The following is an 18,327-nucleotide window of genomic DNA, read 5'->3' as shown; positions in this document are numbered from 1 at the left end:
GGTATAAGATGTTCTTTATGTGAAGTTATTTTGAAGCATAATGTGTATACAGAACAGTGCACAGATCATAACTGCACAACCCCACACGAGGAACAGAACATTACCAAGACCCCAGAAGCCCCTTCTTGTCTTCTCCCAGGCACTAACTCGCCCACCCCCAGCTAAGAGTAATTTCCATCCAAATTTCTAACTTTATTTTTACCTGGTTTTGAACTTTATATGGATGAAAACATACAGAACATATCTTTTGCATTGAGTTTCTCTTATGTAACATTATTTTTATGAGATTCATCTGTGTGAGTAGGTATAGTTGTAGCTTGTCAATTCTCCTCATTGGGTATTCTAATGTATAAACATACCACAGTTTAATAACTCATTCTATTGTTGGACAATCGGGCTATTTCTAATTTTTGGCTTTTGTAAATAAAGCTGCTTTGAACATTCTTGCATAGTTTTTTGGTGGGTGGGGACACTCAGTCATCTAGAAGTGGGATTGCTGAGTTATAGAATATATTTGTCTCTCAGCTTTATAGAACCTTTGCAACATTTTAATGAATGTTTTTAATCTCACAGTGTAGTGTGGATTAAATTAGGTTGTGGAAAGTACTCAATACGGCCCTTGGCAGACAGGAGTCCCTCAGTACATGTTTAAAAATGTAAATAAGGCATGACATTCCATTAAGTCTAAGTACCATGATGAACTTAAACACTTCCCTATTGTTTGTTTATTTAATTGCTTTTATTGTGTTGTTATTTTATATCATGTTGCAATGAATGATTCTCTTTATAGCAGGTTTCTTCTTTTGAAAAATTTGCTTTGGTTGATTCTCAGTGAATTGAATCAAAGGATATATGACTGTAAGACCTGTCACCCTTAAAAAGGACTATGAGGGCTTGCTGAGGAGGGGAAAACAAGGAAGCAAGTCTCTCCTACCATGGCCCAGGGGACTGTGAGGACAGAAGGCTTGTGGGTTTGAGGGAGGACTGTCTTGCAGAGGATGATAGGGTAAAATAGAATGAAGGATGATTTTTATAAATGGTGATGCGCCTTAGGACAACTACATATTTAGTCCCTTATAAGAGAAATTGAGTAGTTGGTAAAACAACAGATAACAATTATTAAATGAGGAAAGAGAGAAACCACAGGTGCAAAGATTCACTTTATTTACTCATTCTCCTCCAACATTAGCATAATTAAAGCCAAGGAGGAGGACGGGGGTGAGGTGAAAGATGAGCTGGAGGACCGCAATAGGGGTAGGTCCCCTGTGGAAAAAGGGTCAGAGGCCAAAGGATGGGAGGGGGTCAGGCTGGAACTGAGGAGCCGGTGGGGGGCCTGGGGCACTTCTCCCTCTAACACTCTCCCCTGTTGAAGCTCTTGGTGACAGGCGAGCTCAGGCCCTGATGGGTGACTTCGCAGGCGTAGACTTTGTGTTTCTCATAGTCTGCTTTGCTCAGCGTCAGGGTGCTGCTGAGGCTGTAGGTGTTGTCCTTGCTGTCCTGCTCTGTGACACTCTCCTGGGAGTTACCCGATTGGAGGGCATTATCCACCTTCCACTGTACTTTGGCCTCTCTGGGATAGAAGTTATTCAGCAGGCACACAACAGAGACAGTTCCAGATTTCAACTGCTCATCAGATGGCGGGAAGATGAAGACAGATGGTGCAGCCACAGTTCCTGAGGAAAGAAGCAAACAGGATGGTGTTTAAATAACAAAGTTCTGCCCTTGGGTGTGTTGTTTGCGGATAATCACAGGGAATGTTAGGGACAGACAGAAAACAGCATGCTTACCCCGGATAATTATAGCAAGGAGACCAAGAAGCGTATTTAAAATCTTGATGTTTTGAGTTTCTTCCTAGCTTCCCCCTATTCCTTAATAAAGTTCTAAATTGTTTTGTTGGAGCTCTTTGCAGCCATTCTGAGGCCTTTGCATGCTTTTCTGACCTTGCAGTAAACTCAATGCTTTAGGCAAAGAATGGCCACGTCATCCGACCCCCTCAGAGTTTAGAATTCAGAACAGGTCTGAAGAAGACCAGGCAGCGGCTGAGTCAAGGAAAGCCTCCGTCCGCTTTTATTTCCCCTGTGCCTCTTCCAGGACTATGCTGGGATAACAGGCTCCCTGGGATTACTTTGGCTGGGCTGGGCTAAAACCTCCCTGCAGAGCAGGCCCTGAGCCCTGCCTCTGCGCCTGGGTGGTGTCAGCCCCTCCACCTTCTGACTGTTCCAGCAACTCTCTAAGCCCTCCCAAAGGTCTCAAGGCCTGTAACCATATGCAGCAATTTTCAGCCATACCAGGAGAGGTCAACTGTAATCTTGGCCACCTGCCTAAGAGGAAGTGGCTAGCTTCACTTCTGACCCTCAGCAACTGCCAGGTGGCCTCTTGGAAATCCCCCTCTGGGGGATTCCACCCGTTGGGTGGGAGAGCAGTAGTTAAAATGTAAAATAAGAATCTTTTGCTGGGAGAAGTCAACAGATAGGGAGAAGTCAGCTGATAACAGAAATAGTTTTTTTTTTTTTTTTAAACTAACCTCACTGTTAACCAAGCAGTTCAACATGAAAGACTGAACCTTTTATGTTTAATATTTTCTTCTCTTTTAATCTTCATAACTAATTTTTTTCAGATAATTGTATAAAATAACCATGGTAGCAAAATAATGTGATCACTGGAAAATAAGTAGGGAAAAACATGCTATGAAGATACTCCTATCTGGGTGCATTCTTGATAGCTTTACGTTTTTCATCTGGCATTTAAACATTAAACAATTAATGTATTTGATATGAAAATTATTTCAAGTTATCTTATTAGCTTTTAATAGAGTTTAAAAAGTGTTTAAAAGAGTTTTCAAAAGGCTCTAAAATCATTTTGAAATAATTTAAAACAGTTTTGAATCGTTGTAAGTTAGTTTTAATAGAGCTTTAAAAAGGCCCTAAAATAGTCCTATCAAGTTGTTGCAGACCAAAATAATCTCCTTAAATATCACTTTTGAGATCAGCTGGGGTAAACGACAGCAACACAATGACAAATCATTGAACTATTTTAGAGATTATGAAATTAAAATACTCAGATTAAAATTTTCCTATCACAGAATTAAGGTACTGAAAAATATGTTTAAGTTTTTATTAATCACATTGCTATAGGTTTAGATATTTTGTACAACTGAAATATAATCACACACTGGCAGCTACATTTTTGAAAATTAAAAACATGGTCACGAATATATCTTATTTTAAAATCAGTTAATATACCTTAATGGTATTTAATGCCAAATTCAAAGTGAATTGATCAAGCCCTCAGTGGCCAGGTTATGGGTGTGATTTTTACTCTGAAAGAATTACATATTTCTTTCTTTTTGCTTGAGCTTTTGTTATTTAAATACATTTGATGAGAGGATATTGAAATAATTAAATAGCACTGAAAAAAAAAAAAGCTTTAAATTCTTTACAATCCCCTAATGGAAATTTTCACTAATGAGATATCATAATGAACGTGAATTTTATTTCTGAAATCTCTAATAAATCAGTTTTCTCCCTGGTTTTTCCAGCTCAGCGCCCATTACGTTTCTGTTCTCTTTCCCTTAGTGGCATTATTTGTATCACTGTGCATCAGGAAAGCTGGCTACGGCAGCATTAATCGGGCAGACACGGGGTGGCCACGGCCACTAGCGGCAAGGCGGCTGCCCCAAGAGCGCGGTGGCATGGTCACCAAAGCCACTCAATCAAGAAAGACCGCGGCTCTGTCTACAGCTCGCGGTGCCACGGCCTTCTTGGCAGAATAAAAATGTAGACAAGTAATAACAGAGGATAATGAAAGAATATACTCTTTAAAATATTTCCTATTTTTTTCACAGACCCACGGTCATTAAAAAATGCAATTATTTACTTTTTTTCATTTAAACACATTTCTTTGAGATTGAGCTTTTGGGAATAACCACCTTTCCACCATTACAATAAGAGATAATTTCACGTTTAGTCTAATGTACAAATTGGATTTTTAAAAAATGAGCTCTATCTGTGAAGCCCTTATTCCTATAGAATGTGTCTTTTTGAGTTTATTACTTATTACAGACTCTAAAAACAACATTGCTGCTGATTTTCAAGTAAGCTGCCTCTCCTACATAGCAAATAGGTACACTTCACTTTTTCCTGATTTTTCTTAGGGTGTGCTATTGATTTTTATAGTTGTCTGGCAAAATAATTTATCAAACAAAAGGGAGAAAGACTAAAAAATATATTTTTCCACTTTTCTGTATCATGCATAATCAGCAACAACCAATACAATATTTGGCAAGAGTGAACAAAAATAAATTTACTTTTGCTCCTTAGAAATACAAGGGTTCCTTTTTAGTTACACTTTTTTTTTTTTTTTACTTTGTGTCATTCAGTTTAGAGCAATTTAATCTTTTTTTCTCCAAATCCATTTTTGAAGCTGAGTTTAACTTTTGCAACCCATGGCAAATCTTAAATGCCCTCATTTACCCATCTTTACCAAACTCCTATTTAAGCCTCTAAAAGTCAATACTGGCCATCAGACCCAAATTTCAGAAGACAATAGTGAAAAATTACTTACGTTTAATCTCCAGTCGTGTCCCTTGGCCGAAGGTGATCCACAGTGTTAACTTAATTACTTTCCTCTTAACAAAAATCTCTTCTCGCTGTTAATATCACTAACCTGACCGATGCAGAGAAAATCTTGCAATTGAGATGTCTCACTTAACTGGCTAGCGCTTGGCTGTTCCTTAAGATGAACTAATTTTCTATCCCTTACTCATCTGACTTTTTGAAAGAATCTGGTACTCTTTGGAATTGACCTGAGCTAATATCTCAAACACAAAAACGCTCCAAATTTACAACCTTATAAGAAAAAGCATTAGGAAAGTGCACTTACGTTTGATCTCCACCTTGGTCCCTCCACCGAAAGTGAGCCACAGTGAGGGATCTCACCCTTTCCCCTCAACAAAAACCTCTCTTGAAGCCAATCATATGAGATAGGCTGCTTGTTCAGAGAAAAATCTAGCTATTTCTTCCCCATTTCCCCCATGAATCCTATTCTCCTCTCAAACCCAATGATTTGTCTATTTGCTCAGCTTTTTAAGTTCATTTTCTGGTGTCCTGCTATTTACTTCTGGGTCACCAGGTTTGTTTAACCAAAATATCACAAAACTTGCACAAATGATACAATGGCACTAAAATCTCACGAATAATTGAGACAGATGTACTTACGTTTGATATCCACTTTGGTCCCAGGGCCGAAAGTGAATCACAGTGATTCGTCTTAACTTTTCCCTTTACAAAAACCTCCCTGAAAGCTCAGCAAGCCTCTTTCCCCCAATGAAGTTATTTTGATTTAGAAATCTTAAAAATTAGCCACAAGCTAGTCTCCTGTGGAACAATTTCCCCTCCTCTGTACCTAACCTGGGAATGAAGTTTGTTAGATCCCTGGCATCTGACTAATGAAAATCCACACAAAGGAACACAAAGTAAACTAACTAGCAACAGTGAAGAATCAGTGGAAAAAAGTACTTACGTTTGATCTCCAGCTTGGTCCCCTGGCCAAAAGTGTACACACAATGGTTCCTCTTAACTTCCCTCCTATACAAAAACTCCCTTTCTGACAATTGACCAAGGCTCTGTCCAGAACATGTTTTGTTCCCCAGGACATTTCTGAAGCTATTACTTAGACAAGTTATTCTCACCCAATGACTGAATCTTGCTTGCTCTTCAAAGAAAATGTGCAATCAATTCTCGAGTTTAACTACAGACTTATCTTTATCTTTTCCCTGAAGGATATCAGAGGCTGATTGCAGAGTCAGCTTATAGATCACTTCATAGACACAGGGAACAGAAGACACAGACAACTGAGGAAGCAAAGTTTAAATTCTACTCACGTTTGATTTCCAGCTTGGTCCCTTGGCCGAACGTCCACCACAGTGAGAGCTCTCCATTGTCTTGCTGAACAAAAACCCTTCTCACCAAAGGGGAACAGAGTCCTGGGTCAGCTGCTGAAGCTCAACTCCCTTTTCGAGCAGGTGTGGAAGCCCTGAGGCTTCTCTGACATAGCATGTGTTTATTTTCTTAGGTGAGAACTAAAATCCAAGAAGAGAATATATTTATGTCTATGGCCTGGTAGTTCCTTTCTTTAGCAACTTGCCACATCTGGACTGCTTATTATTTATTTATTTTTTAGAAAGTAGACTGAATGTTAATTACAAAGTAAAACAAGCAATTAAAAAAATGGCCAGTTTTTTTGTACTTTCTTTTGGGGTGGGCTGGGGGGCTTTTGCAAAGGATAAACTTCATTTAGTGTAATTATGGAAATCATCAGCTTCTCAATGAGTAATAATTACAGGTTATCTTGCTATTTTATCTTCTCCTTTGCTGCAATGTTATTTAAAAAAAGGTAGACTAAATATATATCAAATTAAGGCTCATAACTTTGAAATGCATTTTGAAATGTAGCTCCAGATGGTATACGAAACCAAAGTGAAGATTAATAGAGTAGAAAAGTAGACTTTACTTGGTTGGTTTGTCTGTTTTCACAGCACAGGAAGAGCTCAGCTCTTACTGAGCTGGACCAGGCGCATGCCATCTTTGGAGCTGCCATGGAGTCCCAGTGTTCCATAGTGTTTCCATAGTAATCTCATCAACAACACTGAAGACCTTTTCAGTATTTTCTTTTGAGTCCAGCTCCATTTTTGCAGCCTTGTATCTCTCTTAACCTTCCATCTCCACCCCCTCCATACATTACTCCCACCTCCCTACACTCCTTAGAGTTTTTCTATGGCCTCCAGCTTTTACAAGCACTCCCTCTGCTTGGGAACATCTTTGTCCACCTGGGTTAGCTTGTGAACTGCTAATTGTCTTTCAAAATTCAGCTGAAGAGAGACCTTCTCTCAGATTAGCCCTGAGCAGGTGACCTGAATTTACAGAGTACAGAGACAGGTCACTGGGCCTAGAGTATCTACTTATTTTTTATTTATTTTTTTTGAGACGGAGTCTCGCTCTGTCGCCCAGGCTGGAGTACAGTGGTGCGATCTTAGCTCACTGCAAGCTCCGCCTCCCAGCTTCACGCCATTCTCCTGCCTCAGCCTCCCGACTAGCTGGGACTAAAGGCGCCCGCCACCATGCCTCGCTAATTTTTTGTATTTTTAGTAGAGACGGGGTTTCACCGTGTTAGCCAGGATGGTCTCGATCTCCTGACCTCGTGATCCACCCACCTCGGCCTCCCAAAGTGCTGGGATTACAGGCGTGAGCCACCGCGCCCAGCCGAGTGCCTGTTTATTTTTACCTGCTTTCAGATTCTCTTCTACCCTTCTAAATTATAAGCTGTTAGATGTTTTATTTGCCCTGTATTTGGGAGGCTCAGTCCAGTATCTTTAGTTAGCAAATGCTTAACAAACATTTTCAGAATAAATTTAAAAAAATACATAATTGAAAATCAATAATAGATCAGAGATGCTATCATAGACCAAAGACTAATACTGACTACCACAACAGTAACTTTTACAACAGAAATCATAACTACAATTCTAAAGATTAGGGGTAGGTTTATTTGATTCTGTCACTGGCAGCTTTGCTAGTTGCCTTGAATAGCAGAATTAGCATTTGGTCTCACCAGAAGATGAGGAATGAGAGGGATCAAGTTAGAGGTGGAGAGTTAACGTTGGCAAGTGAAATTTAATGTGCAAAATAGCTGACCAAGGGCATTGTCCTTTTTTAAAGGGGACACAAAGTGATTTTCTCTGCAGACATACACGCAATACCAATCATAAAGGGTGACATTTATTGAGCCCTTACTAAGTGCCAGACATTGTACATGGATCATCACATTTAATTATTCCCAAGACTCTATGAACTAGGAACTAATATTATCCCCTACTTTGTAGGTGCAAAAACTTGAGGGCAGAGAGGTCAAGGAACTGGCTTATGGCAGTAAGTGGCAGAGCTGTGACCTAAACTCAGATCCCATGTATTTAACTGAACTATATGCAGATTATACTCCAGGAGTAAAGTCACCCAACGGAAGCAACAAGTATGACAGGGAATGCTGGGATGGGGGAAGGTAAGAGGAACTCCTTAGACTGGGATCAGTGTGTACAGACGTATGTATAAGACTACGCATGGAAATATTGTTTAAAGAGTGAAAAATAACTAAAATCCTCATTAATAGGAGTTTGGTTAAACTGTGCTAGAGCTTTACAATGTAGCACAAAGCAGACAATAACAGGAAGACGTAGACTTCTATATAGTTACGTGGAAGGCGTTTGTGAAAATGCAGGTCACTGAAGAGTATGTGTGGTGAGATATCATGATCCCATCTACATTGAATATATATGTATACAAATACGGGCTGAATTTTAAAAGACACATAAATTGTGCTTGGTAGTTATCTCCTGGGATTGCAGAGGAGGAACAATGACACTTTATGCCATCTCCTCCTACTCTTCTGTATGGTGATGTGAATATATTCATTTTATAGTTTTTAGAAATAACAAAACTGTACTAATTTTGAAAAACAGCAAACTCTGACATTGCCTATTAGCATTCTTGATATTCCTGTGCAATGCATAAACATAACTTTTTAAAAGATATGTACACACATGTGTGAGTTTTCTTTGTCAAATACTTTTCTATAATCTTTAAATCAAGCGTGCCAAAAAGGTAAAAGCTTTCCTGTTTCAGTGTAGGAGATAGTCGTCTGCAAATGAAAGAGATGTAGGGGATAGAAACAGGAAAGAAAAAGATGACTGAGCTGTTCAAGGGACTTATGTTCCTAAGTGAGCTAATTGGAAATCTAATATGAACAGTGCAACCGAATAACTATTGTAAAGCAGTATTTGTAAACAATAAAAGATGATTATCATAAGTACCATTGTTGCAAAAACTATTTTATTGATCACATGCAGTGGTGATCTGTAGGAATGATTGTTGTGATGTTTGCTGTAACATAAAATGAAACATGGGAAGTGGCTGAGATCTTTAGGATGTGTGTGGTTCATTTTTTGAAAGCAAATGTTGTCTCAGAAACATCTGTGAGACTCTGCCAGGATCCACCATTCTACAAAATATCTGTGATGGACATTGATAAGATTGATCTGTTGAGGAAAGGCAAGGTGTCAGTAAGATAGTCTGAGAGGTTCTTGGATTTCATGTAAAAGAGTGCTGGAAATAGAATTTCTTGGGGAGCATTCCAACTAACTCATCACTGAAGATGCTTTACATTGAACCCTCAGCAAAGTTAGATTATCAGAAAAAAAATATAAACTGCTGTGGAGGGGAGAGGAAGGAAAGTCAGGGACGGAGGGGGGCAAGGAGAGAAAGAGTGAGAGAGAGGAGAGAAAGAGAGAGAGAGAGGAGAGAGAGAGCGCAAGCACACACTTCAATGCACATCTATAAATCATCCTGAAAACTACTGATAAATTATTTTAGCAATGTTCCTCAGAAGTAACATTTCAAGAAATATCATTTTTGCTTTTTATTTGGCATAATTTACTAGCCAATTTAGGAAGTTCCCCTCACATCAGTAACATACAGTACATCACCCAGTATGTCAGGGGACACAATGGCATAAGTTTGCCTTTTGCAAGGTTTGAGGGATGGCCATTTCCCTACCTGACTCAGGAAAGTCTGTAGCTGATATCCATCTTCAAGTTTGTGGTTCTTTCTCTCTCTCTATATATTTGAGCTCAGCAGTCATGCTGGAGTCCAGAGTAGGTGATTCTTTCTGCTTTAGCTTGACTCCTCCTTAAGATTGTAACTCTCTCAGTTTTACATTTTTTGTCAGACGTAAGCTGATATTCCACAAGGAGAGGAGGAAATTCTGTGGTTCACATCCAGTGATGCTTGGAACCTGATTGGTTGTCATTCTTCCAGCTAGTTTGTCACGAGTGGATATCTGTCCTGGATTCCAAAGGATCAAGGCTGCCCCATTAGCCAGGAAGTAGGGAGATAGAGGAGGTCACTTGAGAAAGAGTTGCTTCTTTGCTGCCTCCAGGTTGTGTCTGTTTCCTCTCATATCTGAAGACAGATGTGCTGGCAGAAGCAAAGTCCTTTGTCCGGCCATGTGCAAATGCACGGGACATAAATATGTACAGAGATTCTTGTCCCACTCTAGAAAATGTAGATGTTCATCTTGTTTCCAAGGGGACAGTAAGGCTGCAGGTGTTTTTTGACTTCCTTGAGAGAAACAGAAGATAGCAGCAATTGTGTCAGGGCTTACTATCCTAGGAGGGGTTCAGCCACCGAGATTTACATATTCAGTGCTGTGGTTTTTGTTTCATTTTGCAAGAGGAACGAGCCCCTCAAGCTCTGTCTTAGAGTTCCCTGCCCTCCCTGTCTACCTACTTGGCACCCAGCTCCTATGTTCTCTTCTCGTATTAAGGCATAGAAATCATGGGCAACTACTGTTCAGGCTGGCTCTGGATGAAGTTGTGAAATCGATGAGTTTGGGCTTAGTTTTGCAGACCCCCAAATGCCCTGATAATCCTGGCTCGAAGGGGTGGCCAGCCCCTCCACACCTGTGGGTATTTCTCGTCAGGTGGGACAAGAGATTGAGAAAAGAAATAAGACACAGAGATAAAGTATAGAGAAAGAACAGTGGGCCCAAGGGACCGTCACTCAGCATACGGAGGACCCGCGCTGGCACCGGTCTCTGAGTTCCCTCAGTATTTATTGATTACTATTTTCACTACCTCAGCAAGGGGAATGCGGCAGGAGAACAGGGTGATAGTGGGGAGAAGGTCAGCAAGAAAACATGTGAGCAAAGGAATCTGTGTCACAAATAAGTTCAAGGGAAGGTACTATGCCTGGCTGTGCACGTAGGCCAGATTTATGCTTCTCTCACCCAAACATCTCAGTGTAGTAAAGAACAACAGAGCAGCATTGCCGCCAGCATATCTCGCCTCCAGCCACAGAGCGGTTTTCTCCTATCTCAGAATAGAACGAATGTACAATCAGGTTTTACACTGAGACATGCCGTTCCCAGGGGCATGCAGGAGACAGAGGGCTTCCTCTTATCTCAACCGCAAGAGGCCTTCCTCTTTTACTAATCCTCCTCAGCACAGACCCTTCACGGGTGTCAGGCTGGGGGACGGTCAGATCTTTCCCATCCCGCAAGGCCATATCTCAGGCTGTCTCAGTGGGGAGAAACCTTGGACAATACCCAGTTTTCCTGGGCAGAGGTCCCTGCGGCTTTCCGCAGTGCACTGTGCCCCTAGTTAATCGAGAACGGAGAATGGCGATGACTTTTACCAAGCATGCTGCCTGTAAACATGTTGTTAACAAGGCACATTCTGCACAGCCCTAGATCCCTTAAATCTTGATTCCATACAACACATGTTTCTGTGAGCACAAGGTTGGGGCTAAAGTTACAGATTAACAGCATCTCAAGGCAAAACAATTGTTCAGGATACAGATCAAAATGGAGTTTCTTATGTCTTCCTTTTCTACATAGACAAAGTAACGGTCTGATCTCTCTTTTCCCTATCCTGGCTGAGGCTATCCTGGCTCCCTATCCAAGTCTAAGAGGGAGGATAGGAGGCGGACAGGCCGATGGAAACAATGAATGAACAACAGGTGGAAACAAGGAATAGTGTGGATTTTTGAGTTTATTAGCGCGTCCTCCACTCTTTCAAAACCTCTTTTGCAATGACAGAAGAAATATAAAAATGATAATGAATTTATTTCGTGGTTGGAGAATCATGAGAGGTCCTATTAGAAGAAAAAACTTTGAAGAACACCACAGAGATTTAAACCATGTCATTGAATTCATAGAGAAACTGGAATTTAGAAACATTTTTTCCATTGCAAAAACAGGAGGCGTCCTTGAAGCAGCCAGTTCTAGTTTTCCCCACAGAGCCCCAGAAAAGCCGTACTTCAGAGCTATCGGGCTGGGAATGGTGATAGGTGGGCAGTGGAGAGTGGAATAACACCTGGGTCATCTCTCTGCTGGTTACAGACAGCTTGGCCCTCATGCTTCAGGCCGTGGGAATAGAGATTGAAAGAAAAAGGGGGCAAGTTAATAGGCATTCAATAGTAATGGGATTTAAAAAACCCTCCCAAACCACTAGAAGGAAAAGAAATAGACAAAAATAATAAACCAATCCAGCAAAGTTTAGGAAAAGTGAATAAAAAATTGAGGTAAGCACGATACATAAAAGTACAAATTAAGTTTGAAGGACCAAGTCAAAATATACAGTCACAAACTATTGTGAATGTTAAATTATTTAAAACTTTAAATAATTTATCTAAAAATAAAAATAAACCAAAAAGATGCCTATGTATCTTTTCAAGGATATTTGATTCACTAGAGAAACAGTTCATTTTCTTCCTATTTATGATGATTAAAAACTAGATTGCAAAAGTTAGATGTTAATGTAAAGAAAACTTTATGAAAATGATAATGGATTTTTATCTAGTAGAAAAGATAACCCCAATGCTTATGGTTTTATTGCTCTGTAGGACATTAACAAGTTGTGCATCTTATTTAGCAAACTTATTCTAACATTAGTAGATGTGAGTGTGTGTGTGTGCATGTGTGTGTGTGTACGTATACATATAGGTGTGTGCATGTATGTGTATATGTATGTATGTAGGTATATATGTATATACTAGCAAATGATAAAGTTGGTTCAAAGGACAATGTACAGTAGTACCTCCTTATCCACAATTTTGCTTTCTGGGGTTTCAGTTACCTGTAGGCAACTGTAGTCTGAAAATATTAAAAAGAAATTTCTAGAAATAAGAATTTACTCATTTTAAATTGTGTGCCTTAGTAGCGTGATGACATCTCATGCCCTTCCGCTCCATACCAGCCTGGGACTGAGTCATCCCTTTGTCCAGCGTCTCCATGCTGTCTACACTTACCCTCCTGTTTAGATGCTTAGTAGCCCTCTTGGTCATCAGATTGACTGTCATGGTATCCTAGTGTTTGTGCTCAAGTAACTCTTATTTTACTGAATTGTTCTATTTTATTACTAGTTATTGTTGTTAACCTCTTACTGTGACTAATTAATGCATTTTATCATAGGTAAGTGTGTATAGGAAAAAACATAGCATATGTAGGGTTGTGCAATAGCATCCACTGGGGGGAGAATTTTGCTGAAGTTAGAACAGAGAAGACTGTCCAGAATAAAGAATTTTCTATACTTGCCACCTTTTTTCTGTTTGGTGTCCTCATGTAAGTCTCGGTGTTACGATCTGTCTCCCCACCTCAATCACTGCCCTCTGTCTCTGGAAGGAAATTCCCCTTGGGCTGAGGCCAGCATGGGGCCAGACAGGAGAGATCCAGTACCCACTCTGGAAAATTTCATAAGATAACTGGTTCTCCACCTTCTTCAGGGACCTTTTATCACATCTCATGTGCCCATGGCATTTGTCACTGCCATCTGCACAACACTGAACTCCAGCAACATCAACTGAGAAGAAAGAGAGAGAGAGGGAGAAAGAGAAAGAGAGAGAGAGAAAAGTCGTTTTTTTTCTAATTAAATTATATATCCAGGTAGCTGCAATTTGCTACAATCCCAAATACACATATTTATTAAATATGATTCAAAGAGCATTCATTGAGTACTCTGTATCAAGGCACAATGTAAAATAAATGCAAAATTACTGGTGATTGTTACGCCTTTCTGTGGGACTCGACTCCCTCTGGTTGGAGGTACTGTGTGGGAGCACGTGAGCTCCAATCAGGTGGTCTGGAGGGAGCAAAATGCCGCTGTTGGAGGTTAAATATGAAGGGAAATAGCAGTAGGCATCGGATAGCATAGAATGAAAATAAAAGTGCATATACTTCCAGTGCCTGTTTTACAGATTCCTTGTCTTTTTTTTTTTTTTTTGAAGACGGAGTCTCCCTCTGTCGCCCAGGCTGGAGTGCAATGCTGTGATCTTGGCTCACTGCAACCTCCGCCTTCTGGGTTCAAGCGATTCTCCTGCCTCAGCCTGCTGAGTAGCTGAGATTACAGGTGCGCACCATCACGCCCGGCTAATTTTTGTATTTTTAGTAGAGGCGGTGTTTCACTATGTTGGTAAGGCTGGTCTCGAGCTCCTGACCTCGTGATCCACCTGCCTCGGCCTCCCAAAGTGCTGGGATTACAGGCATGAGCCAGTGCGCCTGGCCTCCTTGTTTTTTAAAACTAGTTCAAACCCTCAACTCATAATTTGGGAAATTCAGGTCATAGGATGCCCTGTTATTTATAAGGTATCCAGCAATGCATGGAACAGAATATTTAACTTTTAAAAAACTTATATTAGGTTGTTGCAAAAGTAATTGCTGTCATTTTCTCCTTTCTTTTTCTCTTTCTTTCTTTCTTTTTCTTTCTTCTTTCTTTCTCTTTCTTTTTCTTTTCTTTCTTTCTTTTTCTTTCTTTCTCTTTCTTTCCTTTTTCTTTCTTTCTCTTTCTTTTCTTTCCTTTTTCTTTCTTGTCTTTCTCTTTCTTCTTTCTTTCTTTCTCTTTCTTTCTTTTTCTTTCTCTTTCTTTCCTTTCTTTTCTTTCTTTCTCTTTCTTTCCTCTTTCTTTTCTTTCCCCTTTCTTTCTTTCTTGTCTTTCTTTCTTCTTTCTTTCTTTTTTTCTTTCCTTCTTCCTTCCTTCCTTTCCTTTCCTTCCTTCCTCCCTCTCTCCCTCCCTTCCTTCCTTTTCCTTCCTTCCTTCCCTTCCATTCCCTTCCCTTCCCCTTCCTTCCTTCCCTCCCTCCCTCCCTTCCTTCCTTCTCTCTCTCTTTCTTTCTCTTTCCTTTCTTCTTTCGTTGTTGTGTTCCAGAACGATTTAGTGTTACCTACAGTTCCCAGAGAAAGAATCCTGTCTCGAGGGGTGGCTGGGGCAGGGCTACTACTCTCCCTGCTCTGTGCTCTAGCGGCCAGGTGGATCAGCTCCAGCTGCCAGGCCAAATTTCCTAGGGAATGGAATTCTGTCTTTTTAACAAGAACAAAATAGGTGCTTAGTAAATATAAGATGCCTTCAGCTTTTAGTATATGCATAATCATAAATATAAATTTGTTTAAAACCTGAACTATTCTGATGTTCTCACTGGCTAGCCAAACTTAAAATGTGTATTTGGACTTGAATTTCCCACCAAGGGTGTTACTAGCTTCTTTACTGTTGCAGCTGCCTTTTGTTTTGTTTTTGAAAGTTTAAAAAAATACACAAGGGAGCTTTTGCTTCCTGAAAGATGGAGTAGAATTACTTTTACCTATTTCTCTCAAGTAAAGTAAAAACCCCGGACATTGTACGTAAAGCAAACTTATGAAGACTCTGGAAGCTGGAGAGAAGAAGGCAGACCAGTTAGGAACATTGGGACCCAAGGAGCGACCCAGCAGTGCATTCCACGGGGTTTCTTTTTGCCTCATCCATTCCAGACTTGGTTCTGGAGAAGTTTGTCAACCCAGAAACACCAACAGGCCCAGAAAAACATAAAGCCCTAATAAAAAGCTGGCTCTCTCTAGTCAAAGGAGAAAGAAAGGGGAAGCCCAGTAAAACAATTCTTAGGCAGTAACGGCTCTGCTCCATTCAAACACCCTAACTTCTCCTTCCTGAGTGGCAAGAGAGGAAATTCGCTGAGATGAGTTTAAATGAGATCCAAAGCCTCATAACACAATACTCCAAAGTCCAGATTTCAACTGAAAACCACACATCCCAACAGGAACCAGGGGAACCAGGAAAATCTCAGCTTTGATGAGACAGTTAAGAGGCGCTAATACTGACATGACAGAGACGTTAGAATTACCTGACAAGAATGTTAAAGCTGCCATCGTAAGAACACATCAAACTCAACAACACCATCAATGAGTAAGATCATAAATCAACATTGCTGGAAAACTCCAACCAGCACCAGCAGAATTCGCATTCTTTTCAAGTGCCCATGGAACATATACCAAAATTGCCATATACTGGGCCATGTAACAAACCTCAACAAATTTAATAGAATTGAAATCACACGAAGTGTGTTCTCTGACCACCTGGAATCAAACTGGAAATCGATAATAGAAAAATAATGGGAAAAATGCCAAACCCTTGGAAACAAAACAACACACTTCTAAACAATCCATGGGAGATTTCAAGGAAAATAAAAATTATATATTGAATAGAATAAAACTGAAGATGTAACATATTATAATATCAAGGTTACAGTAAAAGCCCAAAGAAATGAAAACTTATCCCAGAAAAATGAAAACTTATGTCAGCACAAAAACGTATACAATACACAACTATTCATAGTGGTTTTATTTGTATTAAAAAAAACTGGAATCAGTCAAAATGTCCTACAATAGATTAATGGTAAAACAAACTGCGGTACATCCATCCCATGGAATAATTAGTATTAAAAAGTAGTGAGTTGGGCACGGTGGTTCATACCTACAATCCATACCTACATACCTACAGCACTTTGTGAAGTAGAGGTGGGAGAATCGCTTGACCTAGGAGTTTGAGACCAGTGTAGGCAACATAGTGAGACCACGTCTCTAAAAAAAATTTAAAAAAATTAGCTGTGTGTTGTGTCCCGTGCCTGTAGTCCTAGCTGCTTGGGAGGCTGAGGCAGGAGGATGCTTGAGCCCAGGAGTTCGAGGCTGCTAGAGAGAGTTATGATCTCGCCACTGCACTCCACCCTGTGTGACAGAGTGAGACTCTGTCTCTAAAAAAATTAAAAAAAAAAAAAAGTGAGCTGTTGATACACATGACTTGAATGGATCTGAGGGGCATTATGCTGAGTATAAAGGTCACATATTGCATGATTCCATTTACATAACGTTTTTGTCTTTTCAAAAATATTGCAAGGGGTACTTGGTTGCAGGGTGTGTGCATTTTTCAATTTACAAATTGGCCTCAAATTCGTGTATTAAGTTTCATTCCCACATTTGCAATGATAGGTCCTCCATGGAGTTTCCTCACTCTACATCCTCTCCAATACTTGATATTATCAGGCTTTTTAATTTTTTTCCACTCAAATGGTCAATACGTTGTATTTTATTTTTGGTTTAAAATACATATTTGTGTTTTCTGATCACTCATGAGGTTGACCATTTAAAAATGTTTATTGGCTATTGGGGTCTCATCTGTTGTGAATTGCCTGTTTTTAAGGTATGCCCACTTTTTTATTGAGTTTCTTATTTTTTTCACTATTGCATAGAAGTTTTCAATCTTTCTTCCCTCCTCTTACTCTTTAATAACAGAATCCCAATTTTTTACAGGGCAACAGTGTCCCAGCCAAAAATCTAATTCCTCAGCTTCTTTGCAGTTAGGACTGTTGAGACATCATCTGAAATCTATTGTGCATTTCTGGAAAAATTTTGCTTGATGGACAGAGGCACCACTGCTTATTTCTCCTTTGTGTTCTATCTTCTTCTATCTGGAACTTGGCAGAAGCACCCATCTTGCAGGATGAAAGTCACAAGCTAGAGTGGAGGAGCAGGCAGGGAAAGGACCTGGGTCCTGCAGCAGCTGTCTAGCTCTGAACCACCTGCCTCCAGAGTCCGCCTTGGTGAGAAAAATGTATCTCTTTATCTGATCAAGCTCCTCTAGTTAGATTTCAACTACATATAGCTGAGTGAATACTGATGAATACTGAATAATGAATGCTGGTACAACTTTCTAATATCTTCTCTTAGAGTTCTGCATTGAAGTTTTTAAATAAGTTTAGTCTATACCTTTCTTTTCCATTTTCAGTCTTCAATTTTGACTTCAAGATAATTCTAGTCCTATGATGTGATTTATGTTTCTAAATAATGGCATTTACCCTCTTTCACTATTCCCTGGAATTGGAAAAAATAGGTTATTTATTTATTTATTTATTTATTTATTTAGGTTTTGGTAAAACTTAACCATATGTTTAACAGGACCTGGACTTTGATTTAAGCAAACTTAGGGTAAAAACAGTTTAAAGACAATCAAGGAAATTGGAATAGGAAATGGGTATTGGATATTAGGGAATTACTCTCAATTATGCTGGGAATCATAATGGAATGGTGGTTGTTTTTTAAAAGTCCTTATCAGTTGGCAACGTATTAATGATTGGCTGAAAAATACTGCCAGTGTCTGTGTGTGAGGAGGTGAGAGAACAGAGTAATTGGATGGGGGGGAGGCGGTAGTTGAAACAAGATTAGCAAAATGTTACTTTGTGAAGCTTAGGGTTCATTATACTATTTGTGTATATTCATATTTCTATAAACACTAAAAATGAAAATAAAGTGGTCTCGTGTTGCTGACTGTGACTGTCACACTCTGTCAGCAGATGGCAGTGTTGTATAAACCATGAGCCTACATAGGCCTAATGGATCATTGTGCTTGCTAAGTAACAAAATCAATGATACAATATAAGCCAGGTCAGATTTTATTGCTTTTAG

At 39.7% G+C, this 18,327-nt stretch overlaps 1 protein-coding gene across 1 annotated transcript in view; it reads right to left on the bottom strand.

Annotated features, from left to right (window-relative positions):
* Window positions 1–1,147: 1,147 nt before the first annotated feature.
* The window catches only part of LOC100967682 (uncharacterized), a 292,562-nt gene continuing 275,382 nt past the window's right edge, over window positions 1,148–18,327 (bottom strand). Inside the window, exons 8-9 of the mRNA XM_055107357.2 lie at window positions 4,882–4,919; window positions 1,148–1,673 (exon numbers count right to left, since the gene is read on the bottom strand). Of these exons, the coding sequence (XP_054963332.1) occupies window positions 1,351–1,673; window positions 4,882–4,919 (361 nt within the window). The 3' untranslated portion in view covers window positions 1,148–1,350. The remainder of the gene's footprint in view (window positions 1,674–4,881; window positions 4,920–18,327) is intronic.

The sequence above is a fragment of the Pan paniscus genome, chromosome 12 (genome assembly GCF_029289425.2).
Source record: "Pan paniscus chromosome 12, NHGRI_mPanPan1-v2.0_pri, whole genome shotgun sequence".
In the NCBI taxonomy this organism is placed as follows: domain Eukaryota; kingdom Metazoa; phylum Chordata; class Mammalia; order Primates; family Hominidae; genus Pan; species Pan paniscus.
This window is presented reverse-complemented; position numbering and strand designations above follow the sequence as displayed.